Here is a 25578-nt window from a genome sequence, read left to right as displayed (position 1 = left end):
AGAGACAAAAATACTAGTTAAAACATGTTTCAAGAAAATAGAAAGTCAAAAATGACCGTTATGGAAAAAAGGGAATATAAAGATATTTAAAGAAAAGATGAATTGTAATAGAGACACTACGTAAAACTTGAAAATTTTGACAAGAAAATTCGATGGCCAAAGCCTGTAAATTATAGAAACTGAATTTCGACGGCCCATAGCCGTTGAAAATTTGGATGTTCCCCAATTCAATGGCTTGGAGCCAACAAATTTCTCCCATCCTCCATTATATTGACGGCTTCAATCTGATGAAAAAAATAATAATTTGACAATGAAAAATTCGATGTATTGATTTGTCAAATTTTATGAAATTCGATATCCTTGGGCCGTCAAATATAAGTTTTTTTCACGTAGTGAGAGAGGGCCATAAAAAATTCTCTCTCCCTTTCATATTTGATGACATGAACAGTGATATAGAAGGGGTATCTTCATTTTGAAAATCGGTTGATGTTTGTTTGAGAAACCTCCATCTCTACATTTAAAGATTTGAAGACCAATTGGAGTTGCTCTATGTATGTCATTGGAAAAGGTGTACAAGTACTTATTAAAGTGCTTACATAGGTGAAATTATGGGTCTTCTTAATTTTCGTTTTGCAAAATCGAAATAGTATTGTTGTCTAAGCCATATCCCAAAATTTTGGCGTTGACCAAAATTTCCATGTAGTCATGTTTTTTTGTTACTTTAAGTGTGTTCATGTATAATTTTACTATGTCAATTCATGTCAATTTAACTTTGAGTTGCGATCCAGAGTAGTGTCTCATGCCTATAACAACATATGGCATTTACGTGACATGTTTTGACCGGAGATTAAACACATTGGGCTGCATGCAAGGTAAAAAACATCTTGGTTAATAGCCCGATGTGCTTTAAACTCCCACTAAAATGTACCAAGTAGACATTGTTCCTATTCCATAGGAACAAGACACCAGTATGGATCTTGATTCTTTAACTATTCGCCTTACCTGTCACAACCTTTGGTTGGATGTTCCTTCCATCTAATTGTAGTAATGACCAGCTTTCATTATGTGTAACCAAATGCTCAATGAACATTTTTTTTTAATTCATCTCTATTTGCGCTGCTTATACCTTTTACGTACAAATCCATTCATTTCTTTTTACGTGTCTATTACTTTTTCTACTCTTCCCTCTCAACTTTACCATGCCCTTTGCGTTCAATCTATTAACTTGGCTTTGGGTCATCCAACATACCCTATCGTACTAACCAAGAGTTTACTCTCATCTTATAAAATTTTAATTTTCATATAATTGAGACAAGTTAGGCAACCGAAATGCACACGAAGCACACACACAGTTTAACCATCCATATCAACATTCGTCTCCATCTCTTGATCCTTATCTATAATATAACCGATGTAATGAAATTAATTACCCATGCATCGGTTATTTCTAAAGTTGCACTCCATGCATTTGGCATTAAATACATCGACTATCATTGCAGATGGCATTATACAACAATGGATATGCTCTCGAATACAAATAAATAATAATGCCAACCATTATTAGAGCACATTAATAAAGATTCAAGACCAATCTTTCTTGTCTTAATCATACATTAGATTTCTAAAAATATTTAGTAAAATAAACAAAATTACTAATTTTTTTATTCAGACGCACCAAAACCAATCCAAACTAGTCGACTCGGCATTGTCAAACTGGATCCATTTTAATAGTGTCCTCCTAAGTCCTAATCCGTAACGAATCACCCGAGTCAAATCGGAATAGGTCGAGCCATAAAACCATGCATGTCCGATCCTTATCCTCGAAAGACCAAAACAAACCAAGGGATCGTAATGAGAGCGAAGCGGGAACCAATACAGTGCGCACAATTTTTGTGAGTGGAAAGGCTAAAGCGTGGCCTAGTTGCAAACTTTTGCGGAGAGATTTGAGAGGTCGTGCACTTCGAAGTTCGAACTAGAAGAAAATAATGAGTAGTTAGCTTCACTTCAAGAGAGAGAGAGAGTTTATTTTTCGGATTGTTCGAGATCTAGGGTTTTGCGAAGAAGGAAAGACAATGGCGGAGCAGAAGAACAGGTGGAACTGGGAGGTTCCTGGATTCGAACCAAGGAGGTCAATCGAACAACATGAGGATCAAAAGACCGCACCTTTGCATCGAAGGTATTCTGTTTCAGCGTCTTCAATTCCACCACAATCCGAGCTGTCAACGCATGTTTTTTCTACAAAAGTTCAAAAATTGAAGGACAAAGTTAAGGTTTGAGCTCTGTTTCTCTTTCTCATTGTTCGTCTGGATTCTATTATTACCGTTGTTTATGAGAAACAAATACTGGGAAGGAACATTAAAGGTGAAAAATTTGGGAGCTTATTAGTAGTGATTTTTTTACAATAAAATGTGGTAGTAGTAATTAGTAGAAACATTTTCAAATTGCTCGAAAAAAGAACCTTTATAGATATAAATCAATAACACATATCAAGTTTCTGTCAATAGTTTTGCTAACATTTATGCAAAATCAAGTATACATATTGTGTCTGTTTGATGAAAAATTTCAATTTTTTCTTCATATTTTCTTCTATTACTAATATAAAGTTGGTAGTTGGAATGGTAATGCCAGTCATTAGGAAACCTCATATAAGAATTGCTTTGGAGTTAGAATTTTGGTTTCTTTCTCACGTTATATGATTTTGTTCCTGTGGTTCATTCGTTTAACCAATTATCTTATGTATGAATTTAACAAACTTCTGACATCTGAAACAATCTTGTTACATCTGTCGATAGCATGCAAAAGAAGATTACTTGGAGTTGAGACAAGAAGCTTGTGACCTGCAAGAGTACTCTAAAGCAAAACTTGATCGAGTTACACGCTATCTGGGTGTTCTTGCAGATAGGGCTCATAAGCTTGGTAAGCACTTGAAGTTTAGTGTATAGTGCACATCAAAGACTTCAGCAATATATTTGTTTAATTTGATGTACATTCTTCCTTTTTTTTTTTTTTTCTGAAATGAAGTTATACTCATAAAAAAGAGAGTTTTTTAGCCTATATATATATATATCATGTATTAGAGATAACATTTACAATTTGACAAGTAATAACGTTTTCGTCAAGAAGGGAAGAACCCAAATTACAAAGAAAAAGGATGAGCAAGATTCCTGTCCACAAAAATAACTTAACAGATAGATTATGGTTCATGTACATTCTCCTCCCATTGGTACACAAAATCGTCAAATCTAGGATCCTTATACAATGGAAGAATAGAGGAAATACTAGAGCTTTGTTTACTAAGATTAGTCATCACTTTTTGATCCTTTTATTACTTCATATCTTCTTTTGCTAGATAGATGGTGATGCTATGATATGACGACACTTTCTTTTAATGATAGATGAGTATTAATTATTGGCATTTGGAACTATCTTTCTTTATGTTACTCTACCATTTCTATCAATGTTGGTATAGCCGTTTTTTTCCTATTTGTTAAGAAATTCAGGAATTTTCTATGTCATCTATGGCTTTCCCTGCATTTTTATTTTGGATAAGTACTTCCCCTGCATTTGTATGTGTAACTGTGGATACTTGATTCATTTACTGGATTTCTTCTGCTGATTCGACTGTCTCTGTCCCTCACCTCATACTTCAAAGCCATATGCACTACATGTGTTCTCTTTGTATGCCCTTGTTGTTCCTTGTTTTGGTGGATTAGCAGGATTAAATTCTGCAGAATATTTTTGCTAATTTTGAATTGAATCACTATCTAAGCAGTGTCTTCCTTTCTCCCAATAATTCAATGTGAATTCCTATGTGCTTGCACACCAAAATTGATTTAGATGAAGTATTATCCTTGATTGAAGCTTCTAGGAAGCACATATCTTGGCTTTAGCTCTCATTGAGTTTTGCTTTTAATCCCTGATTGCAACTAATTCATACTTGTGTGCGCACTCAATTTTGTAGCCTTTATAAGCACCATGTATTATAATCGAGTCTTAAGATAGCTTATCGCCTTACATAATTGTTATTCTAAATAGTCTTGTGTTATTTGGTCCGGTAACTGAAGTATTTTGACCATGAAATAAACATTATCCAACTTTCAGATCAAGTTGCTCTTGAAACTGAGGCTAGAATTTCTCCACTCATCATCGAGAAGAAAAGGTTGTACAATGATTTGTTGACAGCAAAAGGTACCTATATTGTCGGCAAGCTTGCCTTGCCCTTTTCAGTTCAGTGTCAAAAAATATTTTTGTTTTTTACACCATATAGTTCATTATTTATAATATTTTTTTTGGGGGTGGGGGGTTGTTATAGTTTTTAAGCTTAACCGAGTGCTTGTGGTATGGAGTTGTAATTTCAGGAAACATAAAGGTATTTTGTCGTACAAGACCACTATTTGATGATGAGGGCTCATCTGTGGTTGAATTTCCTGATGATTTCACCATCCGCCTTAGCACTGGTGATGATTCTGTTTCCAACCCAAAGAAGGATTTTGAGTTCGACAGGGTTTATGGACCTCATGTCGGACAAGGTGAGATAACATAAGTTGCCTGTAGTTTCACTCTCTTTGCTACTCCTTGTCATACTCGCATTATGCTTGATGGATAGCAAATAATTTATATAGGAATTGGACAGTTAAATTTGGGAAGAGAAATCCCTATATAAAAGAGCTATTATCTATAGTATCTTCTGCCAACGAATCATTCAAATCATAAAATGTGAGAGGAGGTGATGGACTATTCTCTAGCCAACTCCTTTATATGCTCCAGAGGTTCTTTGTTTCTTTTGGTTTCTTAATTAGTATTTTTACATTTTTTTATGATAAGGTTTTTCAATCCCCATGATCCTGACCTGAAGAAGTGCTTGAACTTCTGGCTAATTGGAATTTACTGCACCAGTGAGACCTGAAAAAAGCTTATGAGCTCCTATCAAAATTAGTTTTATTATGGCTCTTTGTGGGATCTTAAAAATTGCTTCAGCATTGCCTGTTGTGCACTCGCACTTGCATATGTGGTTCTTCTAAGGAACTAAATTTTGATCTTTTACCTATCAATTTTTTTTCCTGCATAATTTTTTTACTGTATTCCTCACATTCTCCTTATATGCAATGCAGGGGAGATTTTCCATGATGTCCAGCCATTTGTACAATCAGCGTTGGATGGATATAATGTTTCTGTCTTTGCTTATGGGCAAACTCGTTCTGGAAAGACACACACTATGGTCTCTCCTTTCTCACTCTTTCTCTTTGTTTACGCACATAAGTATTAACCTGCCCCAACTCTCTGTGTACATTCACTTGTAATTGTTTCTATTTCTCTCGTGTTGAGAAATCATCATGTTTTGAGTCGATTTTATGTACCCACATTCTTACGTTCACATGTAAGCCCTCCAATCTTCACAAAAAGATTATGCATACTTACTACTTTGATTGTTTCTATACATTATATTATATTATATTATATTGAGAAGGCATTGTATTTAAGTCCATTTAAATGGATTTATTAATTCTGATAACTTTCATAGCTGTAACATATCATCACCAAATATATTATCAGATTGACATATGCCCTTGAACTTCATGAGTAGTTTAGATTAATTTCTTAGATTCTGTTACCACTATTGAGGTCTTGTATTTACAAAGTGTCAGTTCATATCACTATGTGTATGATGGATGCTTCATTAAGTTTTCCCTTTTGAAACAAGGGTTGGTTGGCCACTCCGTGTGTCTGGGCTTAAACAAAGATTTCAGTTAATTTGCATTTAAGATTTTATCTAACTTCAATTTGTTAACCTAAAGAACACTTCTCATTGAAATGCACATTTTTTAATCGATAAGCCTGTTTTTGATGAGATTAGTAACTCGGTGATGGCGGGAAGTCTATTGTGTCATCACTTATAGACTTTACCAATTAAGCTAGCTGGCACCTTCATTGAAATGCACTTTTGTTAAGGTGTTCAATATTAAGAATTGGGCGTTCACAATTGTGTCAATGTGCATTTATCAATTTGATTCTATGCAACAAGGGGCACCGTTTTTTTTTTTCTCCTTAAAATTTATACGTTGGACAATAACTTTTGTGCTGTATTCACGTGTCTGAGTATGGAAATATAAGAGATTGATGGGCTAATTGGTGTATTTAGGAGGAGATTGTCCTTTAGGTTTTGGTGGCTTCATCATGACATTTATTGGGACTGTTGGAATTTGATATAAATAACACTTCATGGTGATGGTGTTGGAGTTCCAAAGAAAGGGTTGGTAGAAAGGTCTAGTACAACCTTCTCCCAGATAAAGCATCAAGAAAAAATGCTAGAACTCCTGGCTTGATAGCTTTGTTGGTACTGCATAAGAAATATTTGAGATCCCATGACACTTTCATCAATTCTCCTCCTTACTAAGGTGCTTGCTTGCTTCTTCTTCTTTTAATGTGTGATGCGTTTATACACCAAGATGGTGATTGACTGTAAAGGGTTCATTCATAAAATGCCTACAAAAGCCATATCTTCTATCATTTCAAATATGTTCTTAACTACTCTCAGTACTCATTTCATATCCGCTTTGGTCTTCATCTCTCTCTGTCTCTGTCTCTCTCTCTCTTAGAACATTGAACTTGCATGTTCCTTCTAATTGGGGTGATCTTCATTGCATATGGCCAAATCTTCTCAATTGACTTTCCCTTATTTATCACCTTATTGTGTTTACTCCTACATTTTCACTAATTTCCTTACCGATTTTATCTTTTTTAGTCTTTCCACTCATCCATCTCACCATCTTCATCTTGGCTACGTTCAATCTATGAATATGTTGTTTCTTAATTGTCTCACATTCAGCTCCATAAAACATAGCTGACCATAATGACATTTTAAAATTTTCCTTTTCCTTTGATTTGGACAGGCTAGTCAAATAGCACTCCCAAAATACACCTTCTCATGAACCATTTATATCCTTCACTATAAGAGAAACTCTGGAATATATTATAATCTTCTTTCAAGTTATAACCCGAGTTAATGGTTTCAACAATTTAGACGTGCGATATTGTTTGAATAATACCTGATACTAAATCTATCTTTTCTCTTTATAAGTTAAAAATAATGATATCAATGAAGTTAAGGGGAAAGCCCCCAAAGTTCAACTGAAGAGATCAAAGGAGGTGAATAGAGGTAGTAAGGAAGGCCCTTACTAATTGATTACTACATATATATTCCATAAAGTTTAGGTATCGAAAAACAATCACCTCTCGCCTAAATACAAAATCCTCAAAATAGACTTTGAACTTGATTAAGCAGGAAGCCCAAAAAAGATTGTGGCTTTATTCATGATAACTAAATAAAAAACATTGACCTTGTCTTGAGTACGGTATTTCTTTCTTTCTAGATTGTCCAATAATGGCAAACGGAAGTAGCCTCTAAAGAATTTGACCACGTTGATTTTAAATGCCTCAAAGTACAATCCAAAAAAGTGATTGGTCACTTTTGATGGAATAATCTGGCATCGAGGGACCAGAGTGTATTAGATTGTTCTGGCCTACTTGCACAGGAATGCTTTGAGTTGTTTTTTTTTTTTTTTTTTTTTGGGGGGGGGGGGGGGGGGGTGCAAAACTGCTATGTATAAGCAAATGATCTATTGACTCCTTAATGGCCTTGCAAAAAAATTGTTGACATTATCTTTTTCCTATCAATCCAACTTCCCAAAAAGAATTTTTTTTTGTGCATTGTTGTCCAAACAAAAAGTGCCACTTTGTTGGAATTGGAGCCTCACTTTAATCAGTGAGCATCCTTTGGACTTCCACACTCCACTGGCTTCATCAACTTATGCATGCAATTCGTTTAATCTAGTTAAGAAAAAGTTACAAATATCTCGACTCCTATTCACTATTGTTTCTTCTTAAGCCCAAATTACCAGACGACATCTTTTATAACTAACAAAGTATGAATCGGTGGAAAAGTGGATTGGAGGGAATTTTCCCTGCAAAAGGTACCCTCACAAACTCGTATTTTGTCCTCCTGACCAACATGCTTTTAGGAAACCATCTTAAACTTTCAAAGTACCTTTTCACACACCATGTCCATGTTAAGAGTTAACAAAGTTGCCTACCGGAAGCACTATTTTTTTTTCATAGCTAAAGGCTTAGTGGTTGGCAAGGGGAAGCTAGGTTCAAGGGGGTGTGAAGCTAGGATGTGGGAACAACATTCTGCATGCCTTACCAACTTATCTAAGTTGGCACTTCAACGTTCCCTTGATTTTTTTTAAAACAAGTAAACTCATCATAAATTGCAGTTCCAAACGTACAATTTTGACCCTCCTCTTCCTAAGAGTATAGGTTCCTTCTCCATTTCACCGCACAAGACACTCAGTTGCCCAGGAAAATGCTGTTCAAGTCCCCACACCCTTCTCTAGTATGCGCATCACAAAGTGCTCCAATTAATAGGACTTGTAGGCATTCTGGTACCCTTCCCGAGAAAGTCCCTTACCAGCCTTTCTAATATATTTCTGTTTGTTTGTAAGTTTATTTTTCCTAAAATCTGAAATGATTGATAGGAAAATAGAAGGCATTTCAGTAATATGGGAAAAATTAGTGGCATCTTATTTAGTATGATGGAGTGGGGGGTTTAAAAACCAAGAGAGGAAGTTGTTGGGATTTTGTAGATTGATGATGCAAAAAGTGAGTTAATAATCTAAATTCGCTGCCTCACTGGTGATGGGAAACTGATGAATAATAAATGTGGATCCATGAAGGATAAATCTTCTTTGCCACATTGCTTTGCTGAAATACGACTGCCTGTGGGCCATAAGAAAATGTTTCCCATTACAAATTGAATTATTGGTACTCTCACGTTTGTTGACTGCTCCCCAGGCACTCCATTAGTTTTCTTTCTACCTTACTCCTTACATATTTCCGATTCCATGAAATTTTCTGTGGTAAGTTTCTCCTCTCTAATTTGCATCCATTTCTTGCAGGAAGGATCTAGTCACGAGCGTGGTTTGTATGTCCGATGCTTTGAGGAGCTATTTGATTTATCTAACTCAGATACAACTTCTGCATCTCGATTTAACTTCCATGTCACAATATTTGAGCTCTACAATGAGCAGGTTCTATTAATGCACACCTCATCTTTGCAGTACCTCTGTCCATTTTGGGCATGTTGTTATTTGTGTTGCTTTGTTTTCAAGTATGCTATTTTGAATTTAACATCATTGCTATTGGCTGATGGTGATTTCTGGTCCTGGCTTATAGGTACGGGATTTGCTTTCAGAATCACGAAACAGTCTACCAAAAGTCCATATGGGACCACCGGATTCTTTTGCAGAACTTGTGCAGGAGAAAGTTGAGAATCCTTTGGACTTTTCTAAAGTTCTAAAAGTGGGGCTACAGAGTCGGGGAACTGACATAGCAAAATTCAACGTCTCTCATTTGTATGGTCCAAGTCCTATGTGCTGATAATGAGTGTTTTTATTTTTTGTGTGGCTTATTCTTGCTACCTATAATGTGTTTTTTTTTATATTGTCCAAATGCTACCTTCATTTGATGGACAAGTTTCTAGTTAGTCTTTGGTTTGGTTTATTTACAGTTGGGCTTTATTTGGTTCCTGTTTTTTTTTTTTTGTCTCTTGCTGCGTGGTGGTATGCGAATGCAGATCTGCTTCTTCCACTCTGTAGAATGGTTCCTAAATACTTGGATTTGTGCAAAAACCAACCAGGATTGAAAGCTTATTCTATTGAAGTCCATAAAAAAACTTATTCCTCCTTTTAATAGATGTGTTGAAGGTAAAATGGACGAAAGTTGATCCTGGTAGCCTATAAATTTTCATTGAGAATTTATGCCCTTGTTACACTGAATTTTCTGGCCAATTTTGAGTAATTCATGCACGCTGTAAAATTTATTCATCTTTCACCTATGGTTTATAGTGTACAAAACATTTGAAAATGCTGTTTGACATGGAAAGCATAGTTGGAAATTACGACCGTTACCATTCCGGGCTCTGTTTTCTCATATTTTATGTTTTGGTGTTGTGGGCTATGTTTTTTCGCAGGGTCATTACAATTCATATACACTACAACAATTGGATCACTAGGGAAAATTTGTACAGCAAGCTTTCTCTTGTTGATTTGGCCGGAAGTGAAGGTTTGCTCGTGGAAGATGTTAGTGGAGAGCGTGTAACAGACTTGTTGCACGTGATGAAATCACTTTCTGCGTAAGTTTTGTAGTCATTATTAGATTTTCCCTTTCTGCAATCTCAGCAATATTTGATGCTTGGTTGGAGAATGCCTTTTACTTTGAAAGCTTCTTCCTTGATAATTATCTCCAAAGATTGGCGTTAGCCTTTCAAGTACAATATTCGTGTCTCTTCTATTAATTAGAAGTCTCATAATGACTAATTCTTAACATTGAAGTTGAAAATTCAGCAATGTGGTAAAGTCCGTGTGTGGTAATACGACATACTTGGGATCAAAACCCTGCTTTCACACTTAACCTTATAAAAACAAAATACAGAAAAGAAAATCTTAATGTGCAATGGGAAGTCTCAATCATTGCTCCATCCACATAGACTTGAATTATCTTCCAGAAAGTTTGCTGTTTGTGTAGCTTTTGATTCTTTTCTTCCATTTGTTGGTAGTTCCACCATCTTCTTAAATTGCAGGACTTTTGTGCTCCTAACGATTCAAACTGAACATTTACAGCCTTAATATGTTTGAAACATTGGATAGTTCCTTTAAAAGGGTCGAAAAGAAGGAACAAAGGCAAACAAAAAATTAGACCTGCACGCAAAAAAATAAGCAAACCATGCTCTGACCACCTTGTGTTCACCAACTGTCTCTCAATAAACTAAATGGTACTTGTTTGAGTTACCCATACTGTACCGCAACTAGTTCTCCTTTCAAAAAGTAACCCTTTTCCCAAGATACAGATCTTCTAATCTCTGAACCTCTGGCCTTCAAAAAGATCAAACGCACGTGCTTAGGAGAGTAAGGTATAAAGTAGGAAATCGTCGCACTTGCAGTGAAACTTGTGGCCATCATTGTTATTTTATGCACTTATTCAATTATTTGAGTTGATAGACATGCTATTATTGAAAACTGTCTCATCTTATATTCATAGTCTGCACAATGTCAACCATTTGTAGCCATCTATGATTGTCTTCTTACTGCATTTGAGTTTCTACTTATAGGCTGGGAGACGTTTTGTCATCCTTGACTTCAAAGAAGGAGATTATACCTTACGAAAATTCAAGACTTACAAAAATACTTGCAGATTCTCTAGGTAATCAGTCCCCTTCTCCATATGTATGAAGCTGTTCTTGACATTCTTGCATGGTCATTGCATTGCAATCAAGAATAATTTGTTTACCTTATTCTTTATCGCTGCATGTCATATGTAATTGCTATTCAAATATTTTGAAGTTATCCCACTTGAACTGATATTATACCAAACAATTTAACTAATTATGAAAAAATATGGTTTTCCTTTGTGCTAATTAGTTGTTTGGCCCAACTTCTTGAAAATGGAACTTTATTGATATTCTTTGATGATAATATATATTAACTTTTTTTTTATAGGTAAATGATAATATATTAACTTTCGGTGAGTTTATATGGTAAACTACAAAAGCCAAACAGGGAAGAAATCCATACCTAATCTTGACTTTCCCAATCTACTAAATATCATTCCCAATCTCTACCACAACCTTCCATACATCACTACTTTCTATTATGGATGAGATACATGGAATATGATTCAATATATCTCATGTGCCATATTATGTTGCATCATATACTCTAACACCCACCTGCAATTGCATGATCCTTTGAAAAAGGAATGTGCAATTAGTTTCATTAAATAATTTCTCATGATCTCATTCGATGACATGTTCATGGATCGCAAAAGTTTCAATCGGGCTTGCTGGTGGTATCTGTGTAGGGCTTAAAACTGGTTGGGTTCGAGCTGGATATGTGTATACTCATATCCATGTCCGGATTTTTAATTCGAGTCCAAATCCGGATCCGGCTCGGATCCTACGAGCTCAAACCATATCCGATTTTTTTATACTTCCATTATACCCATATCATGATTTGATCCGACCGAATTAATTGATTCGGGTCGGTCGGGTTGGATAATTTTAAACCATTACAAAGTGATTTATTAAAAAATGTGGCTTAAATGTGATTTGAACTCAAGACCTCTCCACTTTTGAAAAGAAGCTTTGACCATTACACCTAATACACATTTGTTGATGAATGATAGACTAAAAAATATACAAATATAGCATATACAACATACAAAATAATATATCATTTGGATATAGGGATGGGTCCCTATCCGACCCGTATTCAACTCGGTTCAAGATACATCAACCCATATCCGACCCGTATTTTAATTTGGATATGCTTGAGAACCTAAATCCGCTAAAAATCGGATTCGAATCACTCGGATTTCGGATAAAATCAGACCCATTTTAAGTCCTATGTCTATTAAGTCCCATCATTGTCACATCCCTCTCTTTTTGAGTCTGTCGGAGCCAGTGGCTTACTAGACCATGTTTGTCATAATCTCTCCTAGAAGCATATGAATTTGGATTGTGCGAATTAAGCAGAAGAACTGTCGTTGGAGAATTTAGATTAAAGGAAACCATAGATCGTGATACTTGATGGTGTGGAGTAGGGATGTTTTAGAAACATAAAAGATTGTGAGATTTTTATTGGAAGAAAGTGCAATACTAGTGAAGTGAAAAACAAGATTTAGGTCCACCAAGATCGTGCTCTAGATGGAGCTTAGGCTTTGATACTACGAAAAAGAAATTTTATTGATGGATTCTTGGATGATAATATGTAACCCTTGGTGAGTTTTTATAATAAACTACAAAAGCAAAACATGGAATGATTCCATACCTAATCTTGACTTTCCTAATCTTCTAAATATTATTCCTAATGTCTACCACAACCTTCCATACATCACAACTTTCCATTATGGATTAGATACCTGGAATATGATTCAATGTATCTAATGTACTATATTATGTTGCGTCATATACACTAACACTTCTAACATTCAATCATTGACTTATTATGCTCTCATATTCTGTGGCAGAGATTTATCATAAATTGGTATTTACTTTGGCAATATACAGCATCTTACGAGTGTATTAGTTCTTTCTCAAACCTAGTTTAATTTATCATATATCTCACATTTATGGCAACATCAACCCTTTTGCAGGTGGAAGCTCCAAAACTTTGATGATTGTTAATGTGTGTCCAAATGTTTCAAATCTCTCTGAGACACTATCAGCCCTTACTTTTTCTTCAAGAGCTCGTAATGCTGAACTAAGTCTTGGAAATCGAGATACCATTAAGAAATGGAGAGATGTTGTTAGTTCCTCTGATTCTTCATTTATATATTTATTTATTCATTTAGCTTTTTTATTTTTTTTTAAACTTCCTCAACTGAGTGAGCTTGGTTGAGATGTTGATATTAATTTGGACATCTTTATGGCAAATACCATGTCATTGGCTGAAACTTGTATGTGAGGGTCTTGTAGGCAAATGATGCACGAAAGGAATTGTATGAAAAAGAGAAGGAAATCCATGATCTAAAGCAAGAGGCTTTGGGACTAAAACAGGCACTTAAAGATGCGAACGACCAATGCATCCTTCTCTTCAATGAAGTCCAAAAGGCCTGGAAAGTTTCTTTTACATTGCAGGCAGATCTGAAGGTTTTAACTTTATTTTCGTTGTCATCTTCTTTTCTCGTTCTGTCATGCATAATATCTACAGATGCTGGTTTAGCATTTTTGTTTGGAGTTCTTACGTACAAGTCTCAAGTGCCGACTTTTCTTTTCAAAAGTATAAGTAATATTTATGCAAGTTGCATATGCTCAGGTTAAGTATATTCTTCAGCAAATATTCTCATACAAGTGAAGAGCTGAGTTCTGTGGTTCACTCAGGCATGGCACCACATTTTTATTCTTGTCTGTGAACACAATAATTAAGCCATCTCATTTACTTATTTTATTCCAGTCAGAGAATACAATGCTAGCGGATAAGCATAAAATTGAAAAGGAACAGAATGCCCAGCTTAGAAATCAAGTTGCTCATCTTTTGCAACTGGAGCAAGACCAGAAAATGCAGATACAACAACGAGATTTGTCAATTCAGGCCTTGCAGGTTGGACTTAAGTTAATTTGTTCTGATCCCTAGTGGTAATTCTTAATTTTAACCACGTGGCATGTATGGTTGGAAAAAAATGTTCTAGTACTGTTTTCCAAAATTTTCTCTAATCTTTTTTCCCATATTATTGTTATATTTCCTAATTTTATTACTTTATTTATAATATTAGATGTTATCAGGTCCATTGTTTTCAAAAGCGTGTGGAGCGTACAAGTCCAGGCGCGCCTCAGGGTGAGGCGCACTGAAGTATATCTCCAATCCCTGGAACAACCAATCAATTTGCATTCAAGAGAGCTAAAACCTTCCGCATGTGCCTAACAAACTCTATCGTTGTTCGAAAAATCAAACATTTCTATTATGTACTTGTTCCAGATGTTGATTTCTGGGCATGTTCATAAATTGACTTTCAAAACAAACACCATTTTTCAGCTAGATCTAGCTTGGTTAAGTTCATTAGTTCATATGAATGGAACTTGGATTTTCCCATCAATCATACTAAAGTATCACCTAAGAATGTCATGTTTGTTACTAAATAGCTCCTTTTTACCCAATTTATGGATTTGGATAGTTGGTAATTTCATATTAAATAATTGTAGGATGGTAAATTTACACGGTTCGATTACCGAGCATTTTGGTTTGATACTGCTTCACACGCCAAAAGAAGCAAGCTACATCTGAGCTATGCTTGTAGATAGAAATGAAATAAACTTTGACTAAAACCAAACAAAACTCAAAGAAATTCTTTTAGATTTTTATGGCTCAATCAATCCAACTCAAAGTGAAGAACTGCAACTTTCAAGCACCCAAAAGAGTGCTCTATTCGCAGTGTGTTCTTTTTTATCATTTTTAATAGAAAATTTAGTTTAAACTAAATTTATTCCTTACATCAGCTGACACCCTGGTCAACCATATCACTCAACCGGTTTGAGCCAGCCCTTCCTCTCATCCACCGGGTTGGTGGCCAGTCTGGGTTTGCAGCCCTATTTATATAGAAATATAGGATATGTTTCAGATTTAATGCTTCTTATTTGACTTTTAATTTTCCATTATCACGAATGACTTGCAGCTTGTGGTCAGTTGGTGTTGTACTGTACCGACCTACTTTGCATTTTTCATAACCTCAAAGTTAAATGGTTTTTAATATATTCTTTTTACCCATAAAAAAAAGTTGAATGGTTTTAGGATTTTCTTTTTAGAATCCATGATATTTTTCATGTTTGATGTTGCTCTAAGCCTCAAACAACTTTGAATTGAATGCTGCCATGAAGTTTATCTTTTCTTTTGTGATAATGAATCTGTCGTTTGTGCCTAAAAAATAAATGGATCTGGAAATATGAAATTCCAAGATCATATTTTTTGACCTGGAATTCTGTTATAATTTTTTTCTTTATTTAAAATTCTTTTTTTTCTGTTCCAATGTAGGCTAAAATTAAGAGCATCGAATCACAACTCAATGAAACACTCAATTCTAGTGATGCTAGGTCAGCTGTTGGTTCAGAGTCTGGGTCGGTTGGGGTTCTATCGAGTTTGATGACAGCTGTGGATGGCCTAGATTCTTCACCAGTTACCAAGAAACTTGAAGAAGAACTCTCAAAACGGGATGCACTTATTGAGGTTTGCTACACATTCTTCAACTTCTATTACAGTTACTTTATAATTAAAATTGAATATTTTGGTAATGATCAAGGAGAGTACAAGCTGTGTATATATTTTCCCAGGCTGTTTGAGTATAGAGAACACTTGATGTAATATTGTTGTAGTTTGTGTGCTTTTTGAAACTAGGTATGTTATGTTTTGTTGTTGGGAAAATATAAGATAGTTTTTCCTTGTCTTTTTTTTACTTCATTTACATGGCTCAGTGGTTTTAGTAAGCATTCGTTTAAGCTTACATTATGAAGTCTATTAAGATATTGCTGTTGGTCAGGATTCTCAACCATATACTAATATTCTATCGATTAGTAGCACTACTACATAGGATTCATATTTTTATGATGATGATAGTCACCTGTAAGTCTAATATGCTTGAAATCAGTGTCGATTTGGCCTGCATACTCATCCTTTCCTAAAGTAAAACATTATTTCCTCGTGTAATATGTCAACCCAGTTGCTATTGCTTACAATGGTAGCTACTGGTGAGTCTAATATGCATGAATCAATGTTAACTTAGATTGGCCCTACACAGACAAACTTCCCTATTAGCATATTATATCCTGATTTATTATGTTTTTCCACTTGCCAAATGCTTTTCTGCTTCATAGTGTCTATGCTGCTTTTATTTTAAGCTTTAAGAAACGACAGAGTAAGAGAACCCACATTTGCTAGTATTCTATAATTCAACGTAAAATAAAATAAATTATGAGTGCCATTATTCCCTCATCTACAATGATTTTGTGTATTTTCATTTTGTTCCGCCACTGTGTGGTGTAATGTGGCTCCACAGTGGTTTATGTTACTGACTTGGATATATATTTTGGATGTCCCTTTCATTTCTTTCTGCACTGCAATATATTGATGCGTTGTATCTGCAGAGGTTGCATGAAGAAAATGAGAAGTTGTTTGATAGATTAACAGAGAAAGCTTCATTTGGTGGATCACCCCAGGTCATCATCCTTTTCATTAGACTAAACAGGTCATTTACTTTCATGATATAAATGTTTTTTATTGTCCAACAGATGTACCATGTAATTTCTGGAGTTGTGGTGGTGGTGGTGGTGGTGGTGGGGGGGGGGGGGGTGGTCTTGACATGGAGCAGCTGAGGTGGCTGGCCCAAAAGGGCACACACCTTTTCCCACACCATTATATCTTCATTTGTTGAGTTTCTGTCCAATGGCACCCAGTCATGTGGGAAAAGTGACATGTTTCAATTTTAAAATTTCCCTTTAAAAATGTAAAATTCAATGATTGCTCTTCCTAGGGGAAAGGTTAATACATGTGGAACATATACAGGATGTAGACGAGAGCACTATCCACATGATGACTTGATATTCATTTATTATGGTCTGGATCAGTCACATAAGCTTCTCCAGTGTGAAGTGCTTAATACCACTTCCTTATTATGCGTGTTCTGAGTAGAAATTCATAAGCATCACAAATTCACATAAAATTTTACTTTGATTTTAATTTTTAAGTGATATTATTTGAATTCATTTTATGGTTCCAAGGTCACTTAAAATGGTGGTGAATCAGGAATTGAGGAGTTTCCTTTGCCAAGTCTTTCTATAATTCCTTGGTTCTTGACCCATCCTCCCCATTACCTGATATTGCTATCTGGGGGCCAAAAGTCCCATCCAAAATATCCTTCTTCATCTGGTCAGTCTTGTTGGGGAAAATTCTTACCATGGATAATCTAATGGCTAGGGGATTTATTTCTGCCAATCGTGGTCTTTTGTGGAAATCGAATGGGGAATCGGTCAATCCCCAAAAAAAAACACTTTGGCAACAGTGGCTGCAATAGTTTTTTTCTTAGTTGAATGAATTTACTTCTGATGATATGCTCTTTTTTTTTTGCATTGTGGGAGCTTATACAAGATTTCCAATTTTTTATAAACTTTTTTAGGTCTCAAGCCCATCTGCCAAAGGATTGGTTAATCGTCATGTACGAGACCCGAGCAGGTATACAGTATAACCACATCTTATTATTGTGATTGTTTTTTAATTAAATTTTACCGTTTCCATATTTCTCATAGTTTCTCTATGTACTGCCTGTGCAGGAGTGATGACAACAAAGGACATTCTGTGGATGTGCTTCCATTGTCTTCAGCCTCGGATAAAACTGATAGCACCGTTGCTCTGGTTAAATCAGGTCCTGAGAAAGTGAAGACAACCCCAGCTGGAGAATATCTGACTGCAGCGCTCATGGACTTTGATCCCGAACAATATGACAGCCTTGCCACAATCGCTGATGGAGCAAACAAGCTTTTGATGCTGGTATACTTGTGACTTCATTGTGTTATGATCTTACTAGACTATGATCTTATCTGACTTTGCAGCATGTATTACTAGACTGAAACTTTCTTATCATATATATTAGGCTTGGTTAACTAGACGGCGAATCATAATGGCCATATAGCGTGTTTGTTTAGTTAATATTTTCCTTTCCCGTCTGGGAAAGAAGCCCCTTCGGCATATTATGTTTATTTGATTGAGAACTCATTATAAAACTTTTTTATTGTTGTTGCCAGAAAATATTTTCTTTTGTGATTTGCTTCTTAAAACTTCACCTGACAGTGTTGACTGAGAGAGTTCTGTTAGATTATGGATGAGGATGGCTTTATGTGATTTTTAAATTATTTTTCTTTTAAATTATTTTTCTTCTAAATTCTAGTCATATGTCAACATTTCGTCAAAAATTTCATTATGTTAGAATTTATGGTTTTTAACCATGCCAGTATAATTTTTATGATATTCCCAGAAGAAGCAGAGCTTTTAGAATGCCGTGCGTAACCAGCAGGCTTAGGAACTTTCTGAATATTGAAGTATCAAAGATACACTTTTGTATCTTGTTTTTTGGACACTGGAATTATTTGTCCATGAATGTTGAATGTTTTAGACCCACTCATTCAGATAATTTTGTTATTATGTAAAACATGTTTTATAGTATTTTTAAGGAATAACATTGATCAGAATATTTCGGTGCTACTTGCACATAATAGCTATCTTCCATGCACAACTTACTATCGTTTGAATAATTTTGCTTAAAACTCATGATGGAAATATGTCCAAGTTTTTTCTGGGAGCATTATCTTTTGTGTGGCTGAAGAAGTGGGCCATTTCCTTTTCTTTCTGACAACAATGAGGACGGAAAAAATAAAAGATTAGACGAGAGGGGATCTTAGACCACAGAATGGGTTAGTGTCGGAGTATCCTGGTTTTAATAATCAACTAATTAATATTACAGGTTTTGGCTGCTGTCATTAAGGCGGGAGCTGCGAGAGAGCATGAAATTCTTGCTGAAATCAGAGATGCTGTTTTTTCGTTTATCCGTAAAATGGAGCCAAGTAGGGTAATGGATACCATGCTTGTTTCTCGCGTTAGAATTCTGTATATCAGATCTTTACTTGCTAAATCACCTGAGCTCCAATCCATCAAGGTAATGAAACTTTACATGTTACCTTTGTTTATTTCTTCCTCGAATCAATTTGCCTTCACACCGTCTTTAGGTGGATGGGGGAGATTGGTTTCACTGCTAACCTCCTACACTATAGGTTTCTCCTGTTGAACGATTCTTAGAGAAGGCTAGTAGCGGTCACAGTAGAAGTTCCAGCCGGGGTAGTAGTCCTGGAAGGTCTCCAATGCGTTATGATTCAAGCAACAGGACGGCTCTGGTTGATGAGCACATACATGGCTTTAAAGTGAACATAAAGCAGGAAAAGAAGTCAAAATTTTCTTCTATAGTATTGAAACTTCGAGGAATTGATCAGGTGCCTACTGTAAATTTTATTGTATTCTTGCTGGCTTTGCTCGTTCCCCCATCGCCTTTTGTTTTTCATTTCTCTTTCTTCCCTAATTGTTTGTATACTACACAAGTTGTGTTGACTTTTCTCATCATTTAAAAAAAAAATTTTAACTGGATTATTATCCATATTATTCTGCACTGCATCCTTCATCATTAGGGATTTCATTTGCCTAGGTGTTCTGTTCATTGAGCAACTTTTATTTATTTCTTATACTATCTGAATTAAAATGGGCAGGAGACTTGGAGGCAGCATGTAACAGGTGGAAAGCTTAGAGAAATCACTGAGGAAGCTAAAAGTTTTGCGGTTGGAAATAAGGCTCTTGCAGCTCTTTTTGTTCATACGCCGGCTGGTGAGCTGCAGCGCCAAATCAGATCATGGCTTGCAGAGAGCTTTGAGTTTCTTTCTGTTACTGGAGGTGATGCTATAGGGGGAGCAACCGGGCAGTTAGAGCTTCTTTCAACTGCTATCATGGATGGATGGATGGCTGGTCTTGGAGCTGCAATTCCACCAAACACTGATGCTCTAGGACAGCTTTTATCCGAGTACTCAAAACGGGTATACACATCTCAGTTGCAGCACTTAAAGGTATTGCCTTGACATATCTGGATTTATCTCCTAAATTTATTGTCCTGAACTGGTATATTCATTTGTTTGTGTTTTGAGCTACTTTCAGTTTCAGATTTTCCTGTTTATTAGTCAAGTAAAAAGCCTGGAGAAGAGAACACCAAGAACAGATTACTCTTTGCTTCATTTCATCCTAAAATATTGCACTTCTCAGCTTTGTTTTGCTTCTGAATTTGGTTGCTGAACCTCTGATAAAGCTCAAGAGATTTTCATTGTCGTTTTTTTTTTTCTTTTAAATCGTAAAAGATTAATTGCATTGTGAGTCCTATTCATGGGATTTAGTTAATTGTTGTTAAATTCGTGAGTCTACCTCACAGGATGAAGTTCTGGTAATAAGTGAGTTGCATCTTGAATTGAAGTCTTTAATATAGCTTCTACAGACAATGACCTCCAATTTCTTCCTGCACCTTTCACCTTGAGATGGTGATGTAGTGGAAGCGTGTAAATCAATAGATTCGATAGATTGTGTTCAATGGAACACTTAAAATCAATTTGAATTAATAGATTCAATTGATAAACAAGCAATAACTTGAAATAAAATAAAGCATAAAGCTAAAAAATAATTAAAATAGAAAAGATAATTGAATTGATTATTGATTGATTATTAATTTTCGGATTTGGAGCTCCTTATATAGATAACTCCATCATAACAATTTGTAATCCTACTAAAATACTAAAAATTAATATTCCTAACCTATCTATAACATAATACTAACTTTCTAATCCTATTAGAACTCAAATTAGAGACTTCTAAGTACTTCTAATTATAGTCTAAATAATAAAAACGAATTTAAAACAAATTAGAAACTAACAAAGAATTGTACTCCTGACATAACTATAAAATAGAAATCCTACTAGAAGTAGAAATAGAAATCCTACTAGAAACAGAAATAGAAATAGAAATAGAAATCTAACAGAATTAGAAAACTACTTAGAACTGTAGATGTCCTACATCAGATGGGAGCCATTGTTTTGCTCTTTTCGAACATTCTATTGGAAGTGCACATGTTTGATTTGATTTTAATGCTGTAAGATGTAAGATTTAGTGTTTTTTCTTTTGGAAGTATGCATTTGTAGTTCTCCATAAAGGTCTTCTTGATATCTACCATGGTTGTTGATTAGGATATTGCGGGTACACTAGCAATGGAAGAGGCGGAAGAGACGGCACAAGTAGCTAAGCTGCGTTCAGCCCTTGAGTCTGTTGATCACAAGAGAAGAAAGGTAGTCATTCATACCCGTCAAAGTTTTCAAGATGTTTAAAGTCCTGGAACAATATATGTATACCTACATTTTCAGTTACTAATTACAGACGTTGCACCTTGCATACTTGCCTAATTTACCAACACGACAATCATGTTATGTATTTTTTTTCCTTCATATCCAAAATTTTCAAATGACTGCCTTCTAGGCCTATTAGTGAAGGGTTATTCTATCCAAGCAGGATCTTATTGCTCATGTATGATTCTCAATGTGAAGATTTTTTTTTGGATCAATATTCTCAATGTGAAGATTAGTGCATCTAATATACTAGTTGCATTTTACTATGAATGTACTGTGCATAAATATTTTATTTTGTCAAGATAACATCATAATGGTGCATCAAATATTACAATGGGAAATCTTATGAGTGTTCAGTGGAATCTCTACCATGGGACATTTTGTCATCATCATCAAGCCTAGTCTCAACCATTTGGGATGCCTGTACCGTCCTTTTTCTTGACTACTTTGATCCATGTATTTTGGTCTTCACGTCCTCTTAGAGCCTTGAATCTACACTAGTGCGGACTCTTCAGTGCAATCAATGGACATTAATTACTATCTTGATTGTGTAGCGAATCACTAGTTGTGTCCATGTTAATGACTAGTTGTGGGGGAAGGGGGAGAGTTTATTCTTTACTGTGGTCAGTAGCTTCCCCTTCGTATTAATGTTTACTTTGTGCTTGTTAGATGCCCTATGCTCGTGCTGGTAAAATCAATTGAACTTCTTGTTCTCATTATACTGGTCAATTTCCCAGATTCAATTGCTCAGCACTTTTGCGAGCTTATTCGCTCATTCTCTTGAAGGAGATGATGAAAGAACATGGATATGATTGTGGGCTGGTCTGTTCTCCGTCAAATATTTTTTTGCCAGTTCCAGACATCTGTCCTCTATATTTACATGTCCGAGTCTTCGTTTCCAACAATTTGGGGAACAAGATTCCCGGCAAAGGATCTTTAAAAAAAAAAATAAAAAAATAAAAAAATAAAAAAATAAAATTGTTGTTATGTGGTCTACCGTTCTGAAAGAAAATTCTACCTATGGTTACATCATCTCCAGAGGGCTGGCTCATCCTTGTAAGTCATTGTCCTCTGTGCCTCTCCATTTAACTTTTCATTGGCAACCTGGAGTCATTTCATGTCTTTAGTCATCATGGATATTTCCCTTTCTCCGTTCTTTTATTGTGTCAAAGTTAGTCATCTAGAGTGTTTTCGGGAAGAGAGAGAATCCTATGGTGGTTAAACTCCATTTGTTATTTGTTGGGGCTTTTTGAGGGATAGGAACAAGTGTGCTTTTGACGGGAAGTCAGGTTCGATACAAGAGGTTATCATTAATATCTTGGGTTTTTTGTATTTCTGGTGCCTAATGCTCATGGACTTCAAGGGTGTTTTCTTTGAAGATTTTGTGTTTAGATGGGATCTTTATGTAAAGGGGTAGGGTAACACAGATAGTTTTGTTGTTGGTTATGGTGGTCTTCATGGCTGCCTCCTCTTTCATAATAAAATCTTTTTACCAATTTAAAAAAGGGTTGATCATGTCATACATCTGTCATGGTGATCTTTACAAATTTTATTTGCTATATGCTTCAGTAAAGCGGTGGATTGGAAATAATAATAATGGACCAATTTTTTCACCAATTTTGTGGAATATATCACTATAGACTGCATTCTGAGCCATTACTGCATGTTTGCTTATTAACATCTTTGAACCATAAAATATCTTTCTAGCATGCAGTGACATTGTTTGCTTTATCAGATTTTGCAACAAATGCGAAGTGACACAGCTTTGCTAACAGTAGAAGAAGGTGGTTCACCTATCCGGAATGCTTCGACTGCAGCTGAAGATGCACGACTGGCATCTCTCATATCCCTTGATTCCATATTAAAGCAAGTCAAGGTATTTTCCTGAACAATATGTTCCTTTGGGTGCCAATATTATATTTAAATGAGTCAAAAACATAAACCTTTTTATCTTCACAGGATATAATGAGACAAGCCTCTGTAAACTCACTAACCAAAACTAAGAAGAAAGCGATGCTTGGATCTTTGGATGAACTGATGGAACGGATGCCTTCTCTTCTTGAAATTGATCATCCATGTGCTCAGAGGCAAATAGCTGATGCTCGTAGTGTACTACAGGTATGCTCCAAATCTTGTGTTTTGCAGTTGGAGATGCACGGGATTATTATGTGCTTTATGATTTCGAAAAGTTATTTTTTTTTTTAGTTTCTTTTAGTTCTCACTCTTGAATAACTGCAGTCAATTCCCGAACAAGATGACAATCTGCAAGACGAAGGACGTGCTTTCCAGCCATCTTCAGATTGGGGTTCAGGTACAGAGACTGATGTGACTCAATGGAACGTCTTGCAGTTCAACACAGGTTCAACGACCCCGTTCATCATCAAATGTGGGGCAAACTCCAATTCGGAGCTCGTAATCAAGGCTGATGCCCAAGTCCAGGACCCAAAAGGCGGGGAAATTGTTAGAGTTGTCCCAAGGCCGACTGTTTTGGCTAATATGAATTTGGAGGAGATGAAACAATTATTTACGCAACTTCCCGAGGCTCTGAGTTTACTAGCCCTGGCAAGGACCGCTGATGGGACTCGAGCCCGGTATTCTAGATTATACAGAACTCTTGCGATGAAGGTTCCATCATTGAGGGATCTAGTCAGTGAGCTAGAAAAAGGGGGAGTACTGAAAGATGTGAGGTCATAAGTGCATAGGATTTGCTTGGTTTTGTTGGTATATCCTTGTATGCTTTGTAAAACAGTTGCTCTTTATCTATTTCTCCTAAGTTATTCTTGGGTTTGTTAATATCATTTTGTTGGTGCAACAGTAGTCCACTGAAATTGGAACTGTAATGATATTATTTGTTGCTTTGGCTGAAAAAACTCCTCTATCCTAGAATTATTTTATTCCAAACAATCTAAAATCTGATTGGCATTTATTTGGTTGACGTCGTTGAAATTAGTTGGATTCACCGAGGCATCTACTCAACCCAAATTTTTTGGTTCTAACCCAAGCCGAGCTGAAAATGGGGATAAAGAGTACCCAAAAGGCTGAAACAGTGCGCATTGTGGCAAAAACTTTTCATTAAGAATTGACACCATGAGATCAAGAATATTTGAATTGGTCTTTGAGTTCTCATTTGTTTGCTAGTAGTAATCTTTCATTTTAACAAGGCTTGTGAATTGTTATTCCTCATGAATTAAAATTCTCAAAACTACATCAGTGTCTTTTAGTTGTGTCTGTGTGGTTACCACCAAGCTATGTTGGTGTGAGAACCAAATTAACAACAGTTCATGCCTAACTCTTCATTTAACTCCTGTGAATCATATCGTTTTTCTCAGTAAATCTTAATTATTAAAGAGTCTGGAACATAAATACCCAGGGAGGAGGTTTGAAATCCCACCTCAAATCTGCGCAGGACATTGCGTTCAATACTGACACTGAGATGACGTGTAGATGTGCACCTCACTGTAGATGCTTTTCACTAGTATCTCGAGGAAAAGCTTCTATGGTTCCATTCACACCTCCATGTCAGCCCAGTGTCAAATGCAGTACCCGCACAGTCACTTTAGCCTTTCCTTCTTCAAAATGCAACTTTAAAGAAAGAGAAAAATATCTGATTGATAATTGAACCATTACCAGCCCAATAGTTTCCATCCATGTATTTAATAAACTATAAGAAATATAAGACACTTGCAATCATGCAGGCTTTGTGAGATACAATTCTGTGTAGTCTGATTTTTGTCTTGTTTCGATGGATCAAAATTTCAATGAAAGAGAACCAAACAAAAAAGCAAAGTGAGGTCGAGAATATCTGCTTTTCATGGAATCTATTTGATACATTTAAATATGAATACATTTCCTATCAAAAATGCCCTTAAAAGATTTTTTTTTACTAGAAATACCCTCAAATGCTTATTTCCGAAGTGTATTTAATGCACCTTAACCTGTGCCCTTAAGGCACATGTTAACAAAACTGATGAAAAATATAGGGTACCATGACATTCATTTGGGTATAATTAATTCAATTGAAAAAGGACCTGAAATTTGGTCAAAGAAACGGGGAAGATAGAAAA

At 35.7% G+C, this 25578-nt stretch overlaps 1 protein-coding gene across 1 annotated transcript; it reads left to right on the top strand.

Moving 5' to 3' along the window:
* Positions 1-1838: 1838 nt before the first annotated feature.
* On the top strand, positions 1839-24307 carry LOC147409128 (kinesin-like protein KIN-14B). Its single transcript, XM_086425744.1, has 23 exons — positions 1839-2270; positions 2793-2916; positions 4102-4188; positions 4359-4529; positions 5112-5218; positions 8955-9086; positions 9232-9410; positions 10028-10189; positions 11165-11256; positions 13207-13358; positions 13529-13702; positions 14007-14153; positions 15579-15770; positions 16685-16756; positions 17713-17768; positions 17867-18083; positions 19054-19245; positions 19361-19576; positions 19847-20197; positions 21359-21457; positions 23250-23390; positions 23474-23632; positions 23753-24307. Exons 1-23 carry the CDS (start codon positions 2073-2075, stop codon positions 24206-24208), a joined length of 3876 nt encoding a protein of 1291 aa, XP_086281870.1. The 5' UTR covers positions 1839-2072; the 3' UTR covers positions 24209-24307.
* The last annotated feature ends 1271 nt before the right edge of the window (positions 24308-25578 follow it).

Source organism: Akebia trifoliata, chromosome 2 (genome assembly GCF_017979445.1).
Source record: "Akebia trifoliata isolate Shusen 1 chromosome 2, ASM1797944v1, whole genome shotgun sequence".
Taxonomy (NCBI): domain Eukaryota; kingdom Viridiplantae; phylum Streptophyta; class Magnoliopsida; order Ranunculales; family Lardizabalaceae; genus Akebia; species Akebia trifoliata.
This window is presented reverse-complemented; position numbering and strand designations above follow the sequence as displayed.